General features: G+C 50.4%; 1 protein-coding gene across 2 annotated transcripts; it reads left to right on the forward strand.

Annotated features, from left to right (window-relative positions):
- Positions 1–457: 457 nt before the first annotated feature.
- Positions 458–14,305, forward strand: LOC116969164 (BICD family-like cargo adapter 2). 2 transcript variants are annotated; one of them, XM_033016085.1, is made up of 6 exons: positions 458–937; positions 2,333–2,476; positions 9,169–9,285; positions 11,072–11,190; positions 11,937–12,057; positions 13,371–14,305. In XM_033016085.1, exons 1-6 carry the CDS (start codon positions 674–676, stop codon positions 13,527–13,529), a joined length of 924 nt encoding a protein of 307 aa, XP_032871976.1. In that variant the 5' UTR covers positions 458–673; the 3' UTR covers positions 13,530–14,305. The 2 variants fall into 2 exon arrangements, with proteins under 2 accessions (XP_032871976.1, XP_032871977.1); XM_033016086.1 differs by lacking the exon at positions 2,333–2,476.
- Positions 14,306–14,655: the final 350 nt, after the last annotated feature.

A 14,655-nucleotide genomic window follows, 5' to 3' on the forward strand; every position in this document is an offset into this window, starting at 1 on the left:
GTTTCTATGTCGTGAGGAAGGGAGAGAGAGAGGGAGGTATATTGAGAGAGGGAGTGACGGGGAGATTAGAGAGGAAGTGAAAGAGAGGTGAGAGTGAGGAGATTGAGTGTAGGGGGGAGGGATTGTGGGAGCGAGTGAGTGGGGACAAGAGGGAGATAGTGAGTGAGGGAGGGAAGGTGGAAGGAAGAGAGTGAGGGAAGAATAAAGAGATGGAGGGAGAGGAGGGAAATTGAGGGAGAGATATTGAGGGAGGGAGAGAGGGAGATTGATAAAAAGGGGATTGAAGAAAAGGGCGAGAGAGAAAGAGAGGGAGGAAGGGAGGGATTGGGGGCAGGAGGGATTGAGTGAGGAAGAGAGGGAAATAGAGATCGAGGGAGGCAGTGTGAGTGGGAGATTAAGGGAGGGAGGGAGACTGAGGAGGAATTGAGTGAGTGAGGGTGTGAGTGTGCGAGAGTGAGTGAGTGTGAGTGGGTGATTGAGTGAGTGTGACTGGGTGATTGAGTGGGTGAGTGATTAAGTGAGTAATTGAGTGAGTGGGTGAGTGAGTGGGGGGTGGGTGAGTGGTCGATTGAGTGAGTGAGTGGGGGGGTGGGTGAGTGAGTGAGTGAGAGTGAGCCAGGCCTACTCTGGGCACTGAGCCTCTCCGGTAACTGTGGGTGAAGTCAGGGGACTGATGTCAGCCCATCGAGGCCTGAAGCCTGAGGGAGTGTGGCCGGCCCTGGAGGAGAATTTCCTGGCCTTCCCGCTGGGCCGGCGTGATGCCTACACCCCAAGGCCCGGCCCCGGATGGGAGCAGGAGGAGGAGGCCGAGAGGCTGAAGGAGGCGCTGAGGAGGAGAGGGCAGGAGTTGTTTCTGATCGTGGAGTTGGCCAGGGCCCTGGCGGAGAAGGCCGGGCAGCTGGGCCGCCGCATGGAGCCGCCCGAGTGGGAGACGGAGGTGAGTCCCACAGAGCCTAAGGCATTAGGCCCGGCTCAACCTTCCGCCCAAACCCATGGCCTTCAAATCCAGGCTTTCCCTGCCCTTCCGAACAGCCAAGACCTAGGGGTTGAGATGGAAACCAACGCCTGGGACTACAGGTTTTGGAGCCAAAGCCTGTGCCTACAGTTTGGGAGGTAGCCTAGAGGCTGAGATGGAGCCTAATGCTGGGCCCTACATGCCTGGAATTGGTTAAAACCTGGGCCTGCAAGCTAGATGGAGTCCTCAAAGTCCGGGCCTAGAGGCTAGACGCATGCCTAAAAGTCTAGGCCTACAGGTCTTGAAGTGAATATACAGCCTAGGGCCTCTCTCCCTCCCTCCTCTCCCTCTCCCTCTCCCCCCACATCCCCTCCGTCCTGCTCCCCTCCCTCCTTCCCTCTCTCCCTCCCTCCCTCACTTCAAATCCAGGCTTTCGCTGCCCGCCGAACAGCCTTTGCCTACAGGCCTGAATGGAGCCTAAACCCAAGGCCTACAGGCCTCAGCTGGACAGAGGCCTAGAGGCAAGAAACAGGCCTAAAAACCTAGGCCTACTGGCTTGTACGTGGCTAAAAGCATGGGCCTCCCGGCAAGACAGTGGCGTCAAAGGCTGAACCTAGAGGCCTTGAATGCAACACAAAGCCTGAGCCTACAGGATACTGTGTTATGAAGTGGGTGGCACGGTGGTGCAATGTTGCTGCCTCACAGTGCAGAGACCCGGGTGTGACCCTGACTATGGGTGCTGTCTGTACGGTGTTTGTGCGTTCTCCCCGTGATCTGTGTAGGTTTTTTCCGTGTGCTCCCGTTTACTGCCACACTCCAAAGACGTTCAGGTTTGTAGGATAATTGACTTGGTCAATGTTAATTGTCCCTAGCTTGTAGGATAGTGTTAGTGTGCGGGGATCGCTGGTCGTCGTGGACTCGGTGGGCTGAAGGGCCTGTTTCCACGCTGTATCTTTAAACTAAACTACAGGATAGACACAGTCCTCAACGCGTGGGGCTACTCGCTGTCAACGTAGGCCATAGCCTGGGCTTAATGGCCTGGAAGTTGCATAAAGGCCTGAGCCTACTGGCTAGACACAGGCTTAAAAGCCTGGGCCTACATACCTGGAAGCGGCTAAAGGCCTAGACCTACAGGCCTCGAATGGAGCCCAAAGCCTGGTCCACTGTTCTGGCCATGGGTCAGAAGCCTAGGCCTACAGGCTAGACACAGGCCTAAAACCTTAAGCCTAAAGGCCTGGAAGGAGCTAAAGGCCTAGGCCTACAGACCAGGCACATGCCCGGGCCTACACTTCAAACGTTCTCCCCCCAGCATTCCTCCCCTGCTCCACCTCCCCCCCCCCCCCACCCTGACTGACGAGTCTCTAACCCTCTCACCAGGGACTGCCGAGAGAGGAGAGGGAGCTGAGTCGGAGGGGCGAGGGACGGTCGAGAATGAAGGAGCCTCGAGTTCACACGCTGGAATCCGAGCTACGGGGAGAGAGCAGGGGGGACAGGCTTGCGGAGAGAGGGAGGCCTGGAGAGGTGAGATGGAGGGACGGAGGGAGGGAGGGAGTGATAGGGAGGGAGTGGGAGGGAAGGAGAGAGGGAATGATGGTGAGAAAGGGAGTGAGGAATGGAGGGAGAGGGAGCGAGGGATGAAAAGAGGGCTACAGGCTCGGGATTGGGTAGAATCATGGGAGAATCACACACAGACACAGTGAAGCTCCCTCAGCATCGTTCCATTTCTCTCGCTCACACACACACATCATAGGAGGTAGTTGAGGCTGGGAATATCCCAATGTTTCAGTAATATATGGACAGGTACAATCAATAGGACAGGTTTAGAGGGATATGGGCCAATCGCGGGCAGGTGGGACTAGTGTAGATGGGGCATGATGGACGATGTGGCCAGTTGGGCCGGAGGACCTGTTCCCACTCTGTATGACTCTTTGACTAACACAAACGCTCCCATTCACTCACACACTCTCACTCCAGTCAATCCCTCTTCTCCTCTCCCCCATCAGGCACTGAAACATATAAGATTGTTAAGGGCTTGGACACGCTAGAGGCAGGAAACATGTTCCTGATGTTGGGGGAGTCCAGAAACAGGGGCCACAGTTCAAGAATAAGGAGTAAGCCATTTAGAACGTAGACGAGGAAACATTTTTTCTCACAGAGAGTGTTGAGTCTGTGGAATTCTCTGCCTCAGAGTGCGGTGGAGGTCGGTTCTCTGGATGCTTTCAAGAGAGAGCTAGATAGGGCTCTTAAACATAGCGTAGTCAGGGGATATGGGGAGAAGGCAGGAACGGGGTACTGATTGGGGATGATCAGCCATGATCACATTGAATGGCGGTGCTGGCTCGAAGGGCCGAATGGCCTGCTCCTGCACCTATTGTCTATTGTCTCTTGGCAAGAGGTACAGAATTGTGAAAATGCGCACCTCCAGAATCAGGGACAGTTTCTTCCCAGTTCTTTTCATGGAACTGAGGAATCATGTGACCTGCTATAGATCAGTCCTGACCTCCCATCTACCTGATTGGAGACCCTCGGATTATCTATAATTGGACTTTACTGGACTTTATCTTGCACCAAACGTTATTCCCTTTATCCTGTTTCTGCATACTATGGACAGCTCGACTGTAATCATAGAAACATAGAAACATAGATAATATTAGGTGCAGGAGTAGGCCATTCGGCCCTTCGCGCCTGCACCGCCATTCAATATGATCATGGCTGATCATCCAACTCAGTATCCCGTACCTGCCTTCTCTCCATACCCTCTGATCCCCTTAGCCACAAGGGCCACATCTAACTCCCTCTTAAATATAGCCAATGAACTGGCCTCGACTACCCTCTGTGGCAGGGAGTTCCAGAGATTCACCACTCTCTGTGTGAAAAAAGTTCTTCTCATCTCGGTTTTAAAGGATTTCCCCCTTATCCTTAAGCACCCCCATCATGTATTGTCTGTCCGCTGACAAGAAAACAAAAAGCATTTTGAGACCTGAAACGTCACCTATTCCTTCTCTCCATAGATCCTGCCTCACCCGCTGAGTTTCTCCAGCATTTTTTGTTCACACACCCACACTGGGATCACTGGGCGTTTTCTGCTAGGCATCTGTCCCATCCAGTCTGACTACATTCCACCACCTTCAACCGGGGAGCGAAACACACACCCAGGGCAGAGAGAGAGAGAGACACTCACACACTGATAGAGGTGCAGGGAGAGAGACAGAGAGACAGACAGGGTGAGAGTTCATAGGTGATAGAAACATAGAAAATAGGTGCTGGAGTAGGCCATTCGGCCCTTCGAGCCTGCACCGCCATTCAATATGATCATGGCTGATCATCCAACTCAGTATCCTGTACCTGCCTTCTCTCCATACCCCCTGATACCCTTAGCCACAAGGGCCACATCTAACTCCCTCTTAAAAATAGCCAATTAACTGGCCTCAACTACCTTCTGTGGCAGACAATTCCAGAGATTCACCACTCTCTGTGTGAAAAATGTTTTTCTCATCTCGGTCTTAAAAGATTTCCCCCTTATCCTTAAACTGTGGCCCCTTGTTCTGCACTTCCCCAACATCGGGAACAATCTTCCTGCATCTAGCCTGTCCAACCCCTTAAGAATTTTGTAAGTTTCTATAAGATCCCCCCTCAATTTTCTAAATTCTAGCGAGTACAAGCCGAGTCTATTCAGTCTTTCTTCATATGAAAGTCCAGGAATCAGACTGGTGAACCTTCTCTGTACGGTTCTCTGTACCTTCTCTGAACCTTCTCTGTACCTCTCTATGGCAAGAATGTCTTTCCTCAGATTAGGAGCAGAATTAGGCCATCCGGCCCATCCAGTCTACTCCGCCATTCAATCATGGCTGATCTATCTCTCCCTCCTAACCCCATTTTCCTGCCTTGTTCCCATAACCCCTGACACCTGTACTATCTACCTCTACCTTAAATATATCCACTAAATTGGCCTCCACAACTGTTTTAGTAGGAACTGCAGATGCTTGAAAAGTGAAGGTGGACAAAAATGCTGGAGAATCAGCGGGTGAGGCAGCATCTATGGAGCAAAGGAAATAGGCAACTTTTCGGCTCGAAACCCTTCTTCAGACTGATGTGAGGGTGGGGGGGGGGGGGAGGGGGAGAACTGTGTGTGGCAAACAATTCCACAGATTCACCACCCTCTCGCTAAAGAAATTCCTCCTCAAGTCCTTTAATTCTAAGGCTATGCCGTCTGGTCCTGGACTCTCCCACTAGTGGAAACATCCTGTCTGCATCCATTCTATCGCAGACAGACAGACAGACAGACAGACAGACAGAGAGAGGGGGGGGGGAGAGAGACAGTGAGAGAGAGAGACAGAGAGAGAAAGACCCACACCACCCCCACCATGACACAGTCATGCTACCTCACCCCTCCATCCGTCTCCCCCTCTCTCTCTTCCTCCCTCCCTCTCCCTCCCCCTCTCTCCCTCTCCCTCCCTCCCTCTCGTTCTCTCCCCGTGTCTCTCCCACTTCCTCTCTCACTCTCCCCCTCCCTCTCTCTCCCTTGCCCTCCCTCACGCTCTCTCCCCATATCTCTCCAACTCTCCCCCTCCCCCCCTCTCCCTCCCACTCCCTCTCTCCCCGTGTCTCTCCCACTTCCTCTCTCCCTCCCCCGCCCTCCCTCTCCCTCTCACCCCATATCAGTATTCGAAATAAGATAAATGAATTAACGGTGCAATTAAGTATATATGGTTATGATATCGTGGCCATTACGGAGACATGGCTGCAAGGGGATCAGGACTGGGAGTTAAATATAGAGGGGTACTCGACAATTAGAAAAGATAGACAGGAAAGAAAGGGAGGAGGGGTGGCCCTTTTAATAAGGGAGGGAATAACGGCAATAGAGAGGAAGGATATTGCGTTGAAGGATCAGGATAGTGAAACAGCTTGGGTACAGATAGAGAATAACAAGGGGAAAAAAACACTAGTGGGTGTAATTTATAGACCTCCAAATAGCTGTGACGCTGTTAGTCAGAACATAAATCTGCAAATAGTTGACGCATGTAAAAAGGGAACTGCTGTAATCATGGGGGACTTCAATTTTCATATTAATTGGGCAAACCAAACTGGGCAGGGTAGACTAGAGGAAGAGTTTATAGAATGTATTAGAGACGGGTTTCCTAGAACAGTATGTCACAGAACCGACAAGGGGGGAGGCAATCTTGGATCTGGTCCTGTGTAATGAAGCAGGATTGATTAAAATGTCATAGTTAGGGACTCGTTGGGAACAAGTGACCACAATATGGTCGAATTCCATATTCAAATAGAAGGGGAGCAGGTTGAAACTCAGGCTAGGGTGCTTAGTCTAAATAAGGGGGATTATGAAGGTATGAGGACTGAGCTGATCAAAGTTGACTGGGATAGCAGACTCAAGAATAAGACGGTACATGAGCAGTGGTGTACGTTTAAGGATCTACTGTATAACCTTCAAGAAAAATTTATTCCTATGAAGAAAAAAAGGGGTAAGGGTAAGAACAGTCAGCCATGGCTCAGTAAAACTATAAAGGATAGTATTCGGCTGAAGGCAAGGGCATATAAGGTAGCCAGAGATAGTGGGAGGGTAGAGGATTGGGAAGCATTTAAAGGTCAGCAAAGAATAACTAAGAGATTAATTAAGACGGGGAAAATAGACTATGAAAGGAATTTAGCGAACAACATAAAAACTAATAGTAAGAGTTTTTATAGCTATATAAAAAGAAAAAGGGTGGCTAAGGTGAACGTTGGTCCATTGGAGGGTGAGACTGGAGAGTTGTTGGTGGGGAACATGGAAATGGCAAAGGCATTAAACGAGTATTTTGTATCAGTCTTCACCATAGAAGACACAAAAAATATTCCAACGCTGGATAAACGGGGCGGTAGGAATGGAGGAGCTAAATACTATTAAGATCACCAAGGAGGTGGTATTAGGGAAATTAATGAGACTGAAGGAGGATAAATCCCCTGGGCCTGATGGATTACATCCAAGGGTCTTGAGGGAGATAGCGGTGGGGATTGTGGATGCATTGGTGATAATTTTCCAAAACTCCCTGGAGGCAGGAACGGTCCCAGTGGATTGGAAAATGGCCAATGTAACACCTATATTTAAAAAAGGATGTAGACAGAAGGCGGGTAACTATAGACCGGTTAGTCTAACATCGGTGGTGGGTAAATGTTAGAGACAATTATTAAAGAAACACTAACGGGGCACTTGGATAAACATGACTTCATCGGACAGAACCAGCATGGTTTTGTGAAGGGGAAATCCTGTTTAACGAATCTGCTCGAATTCTTTGAGGAAGTAACAACCCGGGTGGATAAAGGGGAACCGGTGGATGTGGTATACTTGGACTTCCAAAAGGCTTTTGACAAGGTGCCACATAAGAGACTTTGCTAAAAATAAAAAATTATGGGATTGGGGGTAATATATTAGCATGGGTAGAGGATTGGCTGACAAATAGGAAGCAGAGAGTGGGGATAAATGGTTCATACTCGGGATGGCAACCGGTAACTAGCGGGGTTCCGCAAGGGTCGGTGCTGGGACCCCAGTTGTTCACAATTTATATAAATGATTTGGAGGAGGGAACCAAGTGTAATATATCAAAATTTGCGGACGATACAAAAATGGGAGGAAAAGTTGTGGATGAGGAGAATAGGAAGAGTCTGCAAATGGATATAGATAAGCTAGGTGAGTGGGCAACAACTTGGCAGATGAAATTTAATACTAATAAATGTGAAGTCATTCACTTTGGGAAAAAAAATGATAGGGCAAGTTATTTTCTAAATGAGGAGGAGCTGCGTTGTAATGCAACGCAAAGGGATCTAGGGGTATTAGTACATGAATCACTAAAGGTCAGTATGCAGGTGCAGCAAGCAATCAGGAAGGCCAATGGAGTTTTGGCCTTTATTACTAGGGGGATTGAGTATAAAAACACGGAGGTCTTGCTGCAGCTGTACACAGTATTAGTGAGACCACATTTGGAATACTGTGTACAGTTCTGGGGTCCATACTTAAGGAAGGATGTACTAGCCCTGGAGGCAGTGCAGAGAAGGTTTACAAGATTAATTCCTGCAATGAGGGGATTGACATATGAGGAAAGGTTAAGTAAGCTGGAGCTCTACTCTTTGGAGTTTAGGAGAATGAGAGGCGACCTCAATGAAACATATAAGATCGTGAGGGGCCTTGATCGGGTGGATGCACCGAGGATGTTCCCAATGATCGGGGAAACTAGAACTAGGGGACATAGTTGCAGAATAAGGGGGGGCTCTTTTAAAACTGAGATGAGGAAGAACTTCTTCACCAAGAGGGTGGTTAATTTATGGAATTCACTGCCCCAGGGAGCAGTGGAAGCAGAAACGTTAAATATATTTAAGTCTAAAATAGATGGTTTTTTAGCTGCCGAGGGGATAAGGGGCTACGGGGAGAGAGCAGGGATATGGACCTAGGTATGGTTAGTATAGTAAGACCTGAGTGATCTCCTGGACAAGTGTCGATCGCCTGGATTGGGGTCGGAGAGGAATTTCCCGGATTTTTTTTCCCGAATTGGACCTGGGTTTTTATCCGTTTTTTTGCCTCCCCCAGGAGATCACGCGGTTCTTGGGGTGGAGAGGGGTGATAGCGGTATAAAGGGGAGGGTAGTGTCTTGTGTTCTGTGTCTTGTGTCTACTGTTTGTGGGTAAGTGTGTCTGTTTAGTGTTCAGCCATGAGCGAATGGCGGTGCGGGCTCGACGGACCTGGTGGTCTACTCTCGCACCTACTTTCTATGTTTCTATGTTTCTATCTCTCCCGCTTCCTCTCTCACTCTCCCCCTCCTCTGTCCATGGAACTATTTAGGGTCAGAGTTGAATGGTGGGTGTGAGGAGTTAAGGAGATAGCACCGATTTAGATGGGCTGAATAACCTTCAGCAACACGGGGACCAGAAAGGGAGGCAGGATGAATCCTCATCCCCTAACTAATGGCTCTCCCTCCCTTTACCCCCACTTTTGCCTCCCACCACTTCCACCGCCCCTCTCTCCCTCTCCCTCTCTCTTCCCATTTCACTCTCCCTCTTTCTCCCACTGTCTCCCTCTACCCCCTCTCTCTCTCTCTCTCTTCATCTCCTCTCTCCCCTTTTCTCTATCCACCCTATCTCTGTCCCACCCTCTCTCCCCTTTTCTCTTCCTACTTCTTCCTCTCTCTCCTCCCCCCCGCCTCTCTCCCCCTCCCCGAAATTGTCAGGAAAGGCCGGACCAGGCACAAATTTCCGGATTTCAGGAGAGCAGATATTTCCAGAAATTTCCAGAACGTTCCCGGAGGGAGCTGGAGACTCCAGAGAGACCGGGGAGTGGACAACAGGTGAGAGGGAGAGGGTGGAGGGAGAGGTGTACCCATCGTATTACCTCACCCATGTCTGCAGAGTTTGTGCTTCACAGCGCCAGAGTCCTGTGTTCCATCCTGACCACGGGTGCTGCCTGTGTGGAGTTTGCATGATCTCCCTGTGACCTGCGTGGCTGTTCTCCGGTTGCTCCAGTTCCCTCACAAGTCCCACAAAGACATAGAAACATAGAGAATAGGTGCAGGAGGAGGCCATTCGGCCCTTTCATCCAGCACCGCTATTCATTGTGATCATGGCTGATCGTCCCCTATCAATAACCCGTGCCTGCCTTCTCCCCATATCCCCTGATTCCACTAGCCAACTTTCAGTGACCGGTGTACAAGGACGCCCAGGTCTCGCTGTACCTCCCCCTAACCTAACCCCATTGAGATAATAATCTGCCCCCTTGTTTTTGCCGCCAAAGTGGATATCCTCACATTTGTCTATACTATACTGCATCTGCCACGCATCTGCCCACTCACTCAACCTGTCCAGGTCACCCTGCAACCTCCTAACATCCTCTTCACAGTTCACACTGCCACCCAGCTTTGTGTCATCCGCAAACTTGCTAGTGTTGCTCCTAATTCCCTCTTCCAAATCATTAATATATACGGTAAAGAGTTGTTTCCCCTAGCGGCACTCCACTCGCCACTGCCTGCCATTCTGAAAATGACCCATTCACTCCTACTCTTTGTATGCCAACTAATTTTCTATCCGTCAACGCCCTACCCCCAATACCATGTGCTCTAATTTTAGTCACCAGTTTCCCGTGCGGGACCTTATCAAAGGCTTTCTGAATGTCTAGATACACTACATCCACTGACTCCCCTTCATCCATTTTACATGTCACATCCTCAAAAAATTCCAGAAGATTAGTCAAGCATGATTTTCCTTTCATGAATCCATGCTGACGGACTAATCCTTTTACTTCTATCCAAATGCCCCATTATTACCTCTTTAATAATTGACTGCAGCATCATTCCCACCACCGGTCAGGCTAACTGGTCTGTAATTCCCCATTTTCTCTCTCGCTCCTTTCTTGAAGTGGGATAACATTAGTTATCCTCCAATCCACATGAACTGATCCTGAACATTGGAAAATGATCACCAATGCATCCACGATTTCTAGAGCCACTTCCTTAAGTACCCCGGGATACAGACCATCAAGCGCTGGGGATTTATCAGCCTTCAGTCCCATCAGTCTACCCAACACCATTTCCTACCTAATGTGGATGTCCTTCAGTTCCTCTGTCACCCCAGATCCTCTGGCCACTACTATATCAGGAAGATTGTTTGTGTCCTCCTTAATGAAGACGGATCCAAAGTACATGTTCAACTCATCTGCCATTTCATTGTTCCCCATAATAAATTCACCTTTTTCAGTCTTCAAGGGTCCAACTTTGGTCTTAACTAATTTTTTCCTCTTCACATACCTAAAGAAGCTTTTACTATCCTGCTTTATATTCTTGGCTAGCTTACCTTCGTACCTCATCTTTTCTCCCCGTATTGTCTTTTTAGTTATCTTCTGTTGTTCTTTAAACATTACCCAATCCTCTTGCTTCCCGCTCATCTTTGCTATGTTGTACTTCTCTTTTATTTTTATACTGTCCCTGACTGTCCTTGTCAGCCGTGGTCACCCCTTACTCCCCTTACGGATAGAGGGGGAGGGAGAGAAGGGGGAAAACAGCTTGCTGACCTCTCTCCCCTCTCCCACCCTTCCCTCCGTCCCTCCCTCCCTTCCCCTCCCCTCCCTTCCTCCCTCACCAGGGTCGAGTACAGGAGGGAGACAGCGCAGAGTTTGAGGAACTGCAGGAGCCGATCCAGGACAGTGATCCGCTCCGAGTCTTACAGCAGGCCATCCACTCCCGGGACGAAGCAATCCGCAAGTGAGACCAACCCTGGGTTTTCACTTCTCTCTCTCTCCCATCATTCTCCCCCCTCTTTTTCCCCTCTCCCTCCCTCCACTCTCTCCTGCACAATTCTCTCCCCACTCACACTCCTCTCTCTCCCTCTCTTCCTTCCCCTCTCACTCACTTCCCCCTCTCTTTCACTCTCTCCATTTCTCCGCCTCTCACTACCCCTCTCTTCCCTCTTTCTCCTCCCCCTCTTTCTCCTTCCCCTCTCTCTCTTCACTTTCTCTCTCTCTCTCCCATCTCTTTCCACTCTATGCTCTCTCCCCCCGCTCTCTACCCTCTTTCACCTCTTTATCTCCCCCTTTCCCTCTCTACTCCTCTCTCTCCCACTTTCCACCTCTCTCTCCCTCTCTTTCCCCCCTCTTTCACTCTCTCCCCCTCTCCCTCGCTCTCTCCACTCTCACTCCACCCTCTCTCTCTCCTCCCCCTCTCTCCCTCCACTCCCTCCCTCTCTCTCCCCACTCTCTCCAACCTCACTCTCCCTTCACTCTCCCCTCTTTCTCTCCCCTTCCTCTCACTCTCTCCCCACTCTCCCTCTCCCCTCTCACCCCATCTCTCTCCCCTCGCTCTCTCCCCTGTCTTTTACTCTCTCTTCCTCTCCCCCCTCGCCCTCGCCTCACTCTCTCCTGCCTCACCTTCCCCCACGCTCTCCTCCTCCTCCTCCCGCTCTGCCCTCCCTCCCTCCCTCTCCTCTCTGACCCTCTCTCTCTGTGTGTTAGGAAGCGAGAGTTGGAGCGAGAACTGGAACAAGTTCGGGACGAAAGAGATTCTCTAAGTCGGCAACTTATCACCACCGTTCGTCACAAGGCTCGACTTAGTCAAGAACTAGAGGACTGGCAGGTGAGTCCCTTCTTCTCTCCCTCCCTCCCCCCCCCCCCCATCCCTCCCTCGCCCTCTCCATCTCTCCCTCCCGAGTCCGCGCCGACCAGCGATCAAGTCAAGGCAAGTGAGTTTATTGTCATGTGTCCCTGACAGGACAATGAAATTCGTGCTTTGCTTCAGCACAACAGAACATAGTAGGCATTGACTACAAAACAGATCAGTGTGTCCATATACCATAATATAAATATATATACACATGAATAAATAAACTGATATAGTGCATATAACAGATAATGGGTTATTAATAATCAGAGTTTTGTCCGAGCCAGGTTTAATAGCCTGATAGCTGTGGGGAAGTAGCTATTCCTGAACCTGGTTGTTGCAGTCTTCAGGCTCCTGTACCTTCTGCCTGAAGGTACCAGGGAGATGAGTGTGTGGCCAGGATGGTGTGGGTCTTTGATGATACTGCCAGCCTTTTTGAGGCAGCGACTGCGATAAATCCCCTTGATGGAAGGAAGGTCAGAGCCGATGATGGACTGGGCAGTGTTTACTACTTGATCACTTGTTCACACCGGTTTAGTTTAGAGGTACAGCGCGGAAACTGGCCCTTTGGCCCACCGAGTCCGCGCCGACCAGCGACCCCCGCACCCTAACACAATCCTACACACTGGGGACATTTTACAATTTTACCCACGCCAATTAACCTACAAACCTGGGTGTCTTTGGACTGTGGGAGGAAACCGGATCCCCCGGAGAAATCCCACGGAGGTTACGGGGAGGTGGGATAAACTTTGTACAGACAGCACACGTCGTCAGGATCAAACCCGGTTCTCTGGCGATGTGAGGCAGCAACTCTACCGCTGCACCACCGTGCTGCCCTTTTGTAGTGGGGGCGGGGGGGGGGGGGGGTAAGCACTTTGGATTGAGGGCGATAAGGGACCCTTCTAATCAATTTCTCTCCAACCCCCTTTCTCTCGCTCTCTCCTGCTCTCCCTCTTCCACCTCCCCTCCCTCTTCCTCTCTTCCCCCTCCCTCTCCCCCTTTCTCTCTCCCCCTCTCTCTCGCTCCCATCTCTCTCCTCCCTCCTCCTCTTCCCCCTCTCTCTCCTTCTCACTCCCACTTATCTATCTCCCCCTTTCTATCCCATCACTGACCCCACTCTCTCACTCTCCACTCCTTTTTCTCTCACCCTCGCTCTCTACCCCCTCTGTCTCCCTCACTCCCCCTTCTCTCTCCCCTTCTCTCTCTGCCCCCTCACTCTCTTCCCCTCTCTCTCTCTCCCCCCCTTCCCTCCTCCCCCCTCTTCTCTCCCTCCACTCTCTGTTCCACAGGAGGATGTACAGACTATTCTACGACAGCAGCTACAGACTCAGCATGGACAGGAGAGGCGTGGGGAGAGTTTGAGGGGAGGGGGTAGAGTCGACACACCTTCCCCTTCCCAATCTCCCCGGGACCACCGCGGTCTCCTCTCCCTCTTCCGGAAACTCTAATGGGGAAAGGAGAGCACACCCCTTCCCCTCCCCCCCCCCTCCTCTTCTCTTCTCACCCCGCACCCGTCCCCTTCTCCCCCCATTCTCCCTCTACCGCCCTCCCCTCCCCTCTCCTTCTCCCCTCACCTTCCCCCTCCCTTTCCTCGTTTCACCCTCTGTCCCGAGACTGTCCCTTAAGGAAGATGTTCTGTCGAGAAGGGCTGTCCTAAGAAAGACGGTCCCTTTAAGAGAGACTGTCCCTTTCAGTAGGAAAATACTCCTGAGGACTGTAGCTTTAAGAAGGACTGTCCCTTTAATACGGACTTTACCTTTAAGAGTGGCTGTCCCATTACGAAGGACTGTCCTTTTCAGAAAGGGCTGTCCGTTTATGAAAGACTATCACTTTAAGGGGGAAAACACCTTCATGATGCACTGTCCCTTTAAGAAGGAATATACCTTTAAGGTATGTATCTTTAAGGACTGCATCTTTCAAATACACTGTCGCTTTAAGAAAAAAGTTACACTCAAGGACTGCTCCTTTAAGAAGGACTGCATCTTTAAGGACTGCCCCTTTAAGAAGGACTGTCCATTTAAGAAGTCATATCTACGGATTGTACCCCAAAGGACTGCCCTCTTTAAGAAATGTGGTGCCCTCTGTGAAGACACTTTTATTTCTCTAGCACATTTAAAAAACAACTCTCGTTGACCAAAGTGCTTTACATTGGTGGAGGTACTAACGTTATACAACATTGGTTCATAGATTAAGTACATACATAAATACATACATATAGCCCTCCCTCAGAGGATGCCAAGAAAGGCTTGTGAGTAAAGATGAGTTTTAAGTCTCGACTTAAAGGAGTCAATGGAGGGGGCAGTTCTGATGGGAAGAGGGATGCTGTTCCACAGTCTAGGAGCTGCAACCGCAAAGGCCCGGTCGCCCCTGAGCTTATGCCTGGACTGCGGGATGTTCAGTAACCCCAAGTCGGCCGATCTGAGGGACCTGGAGGTGGTGTGGTGGGTAAGCAGACGTTTGATGTAGGTGAGGGCAAGCCCATTAAGGGCTTTGTAGACATAAAGAAGGATCTTTAAATTTATTGGGAACCGCACAGGGAGCCAGTGGAGAGAGGTCAGGATCGGGGTGATGTGT

The sequence above is a fragment of the Amblyraja radiata genome, unplaced genomic scaffold (assembly GCF_010909765.2).
Source record: "Amblyraja radiata isolate CabotCenter1 unplaced genomic scaffold, sAmbRad1.1.pri S117, whole genome shotgun sequence".
NCBI lineage: Eukaryota > Metazoa > Chordata > Chondrichthyes > Rajiformes > Rajidae > Amblyraja > Amblyraja radiata.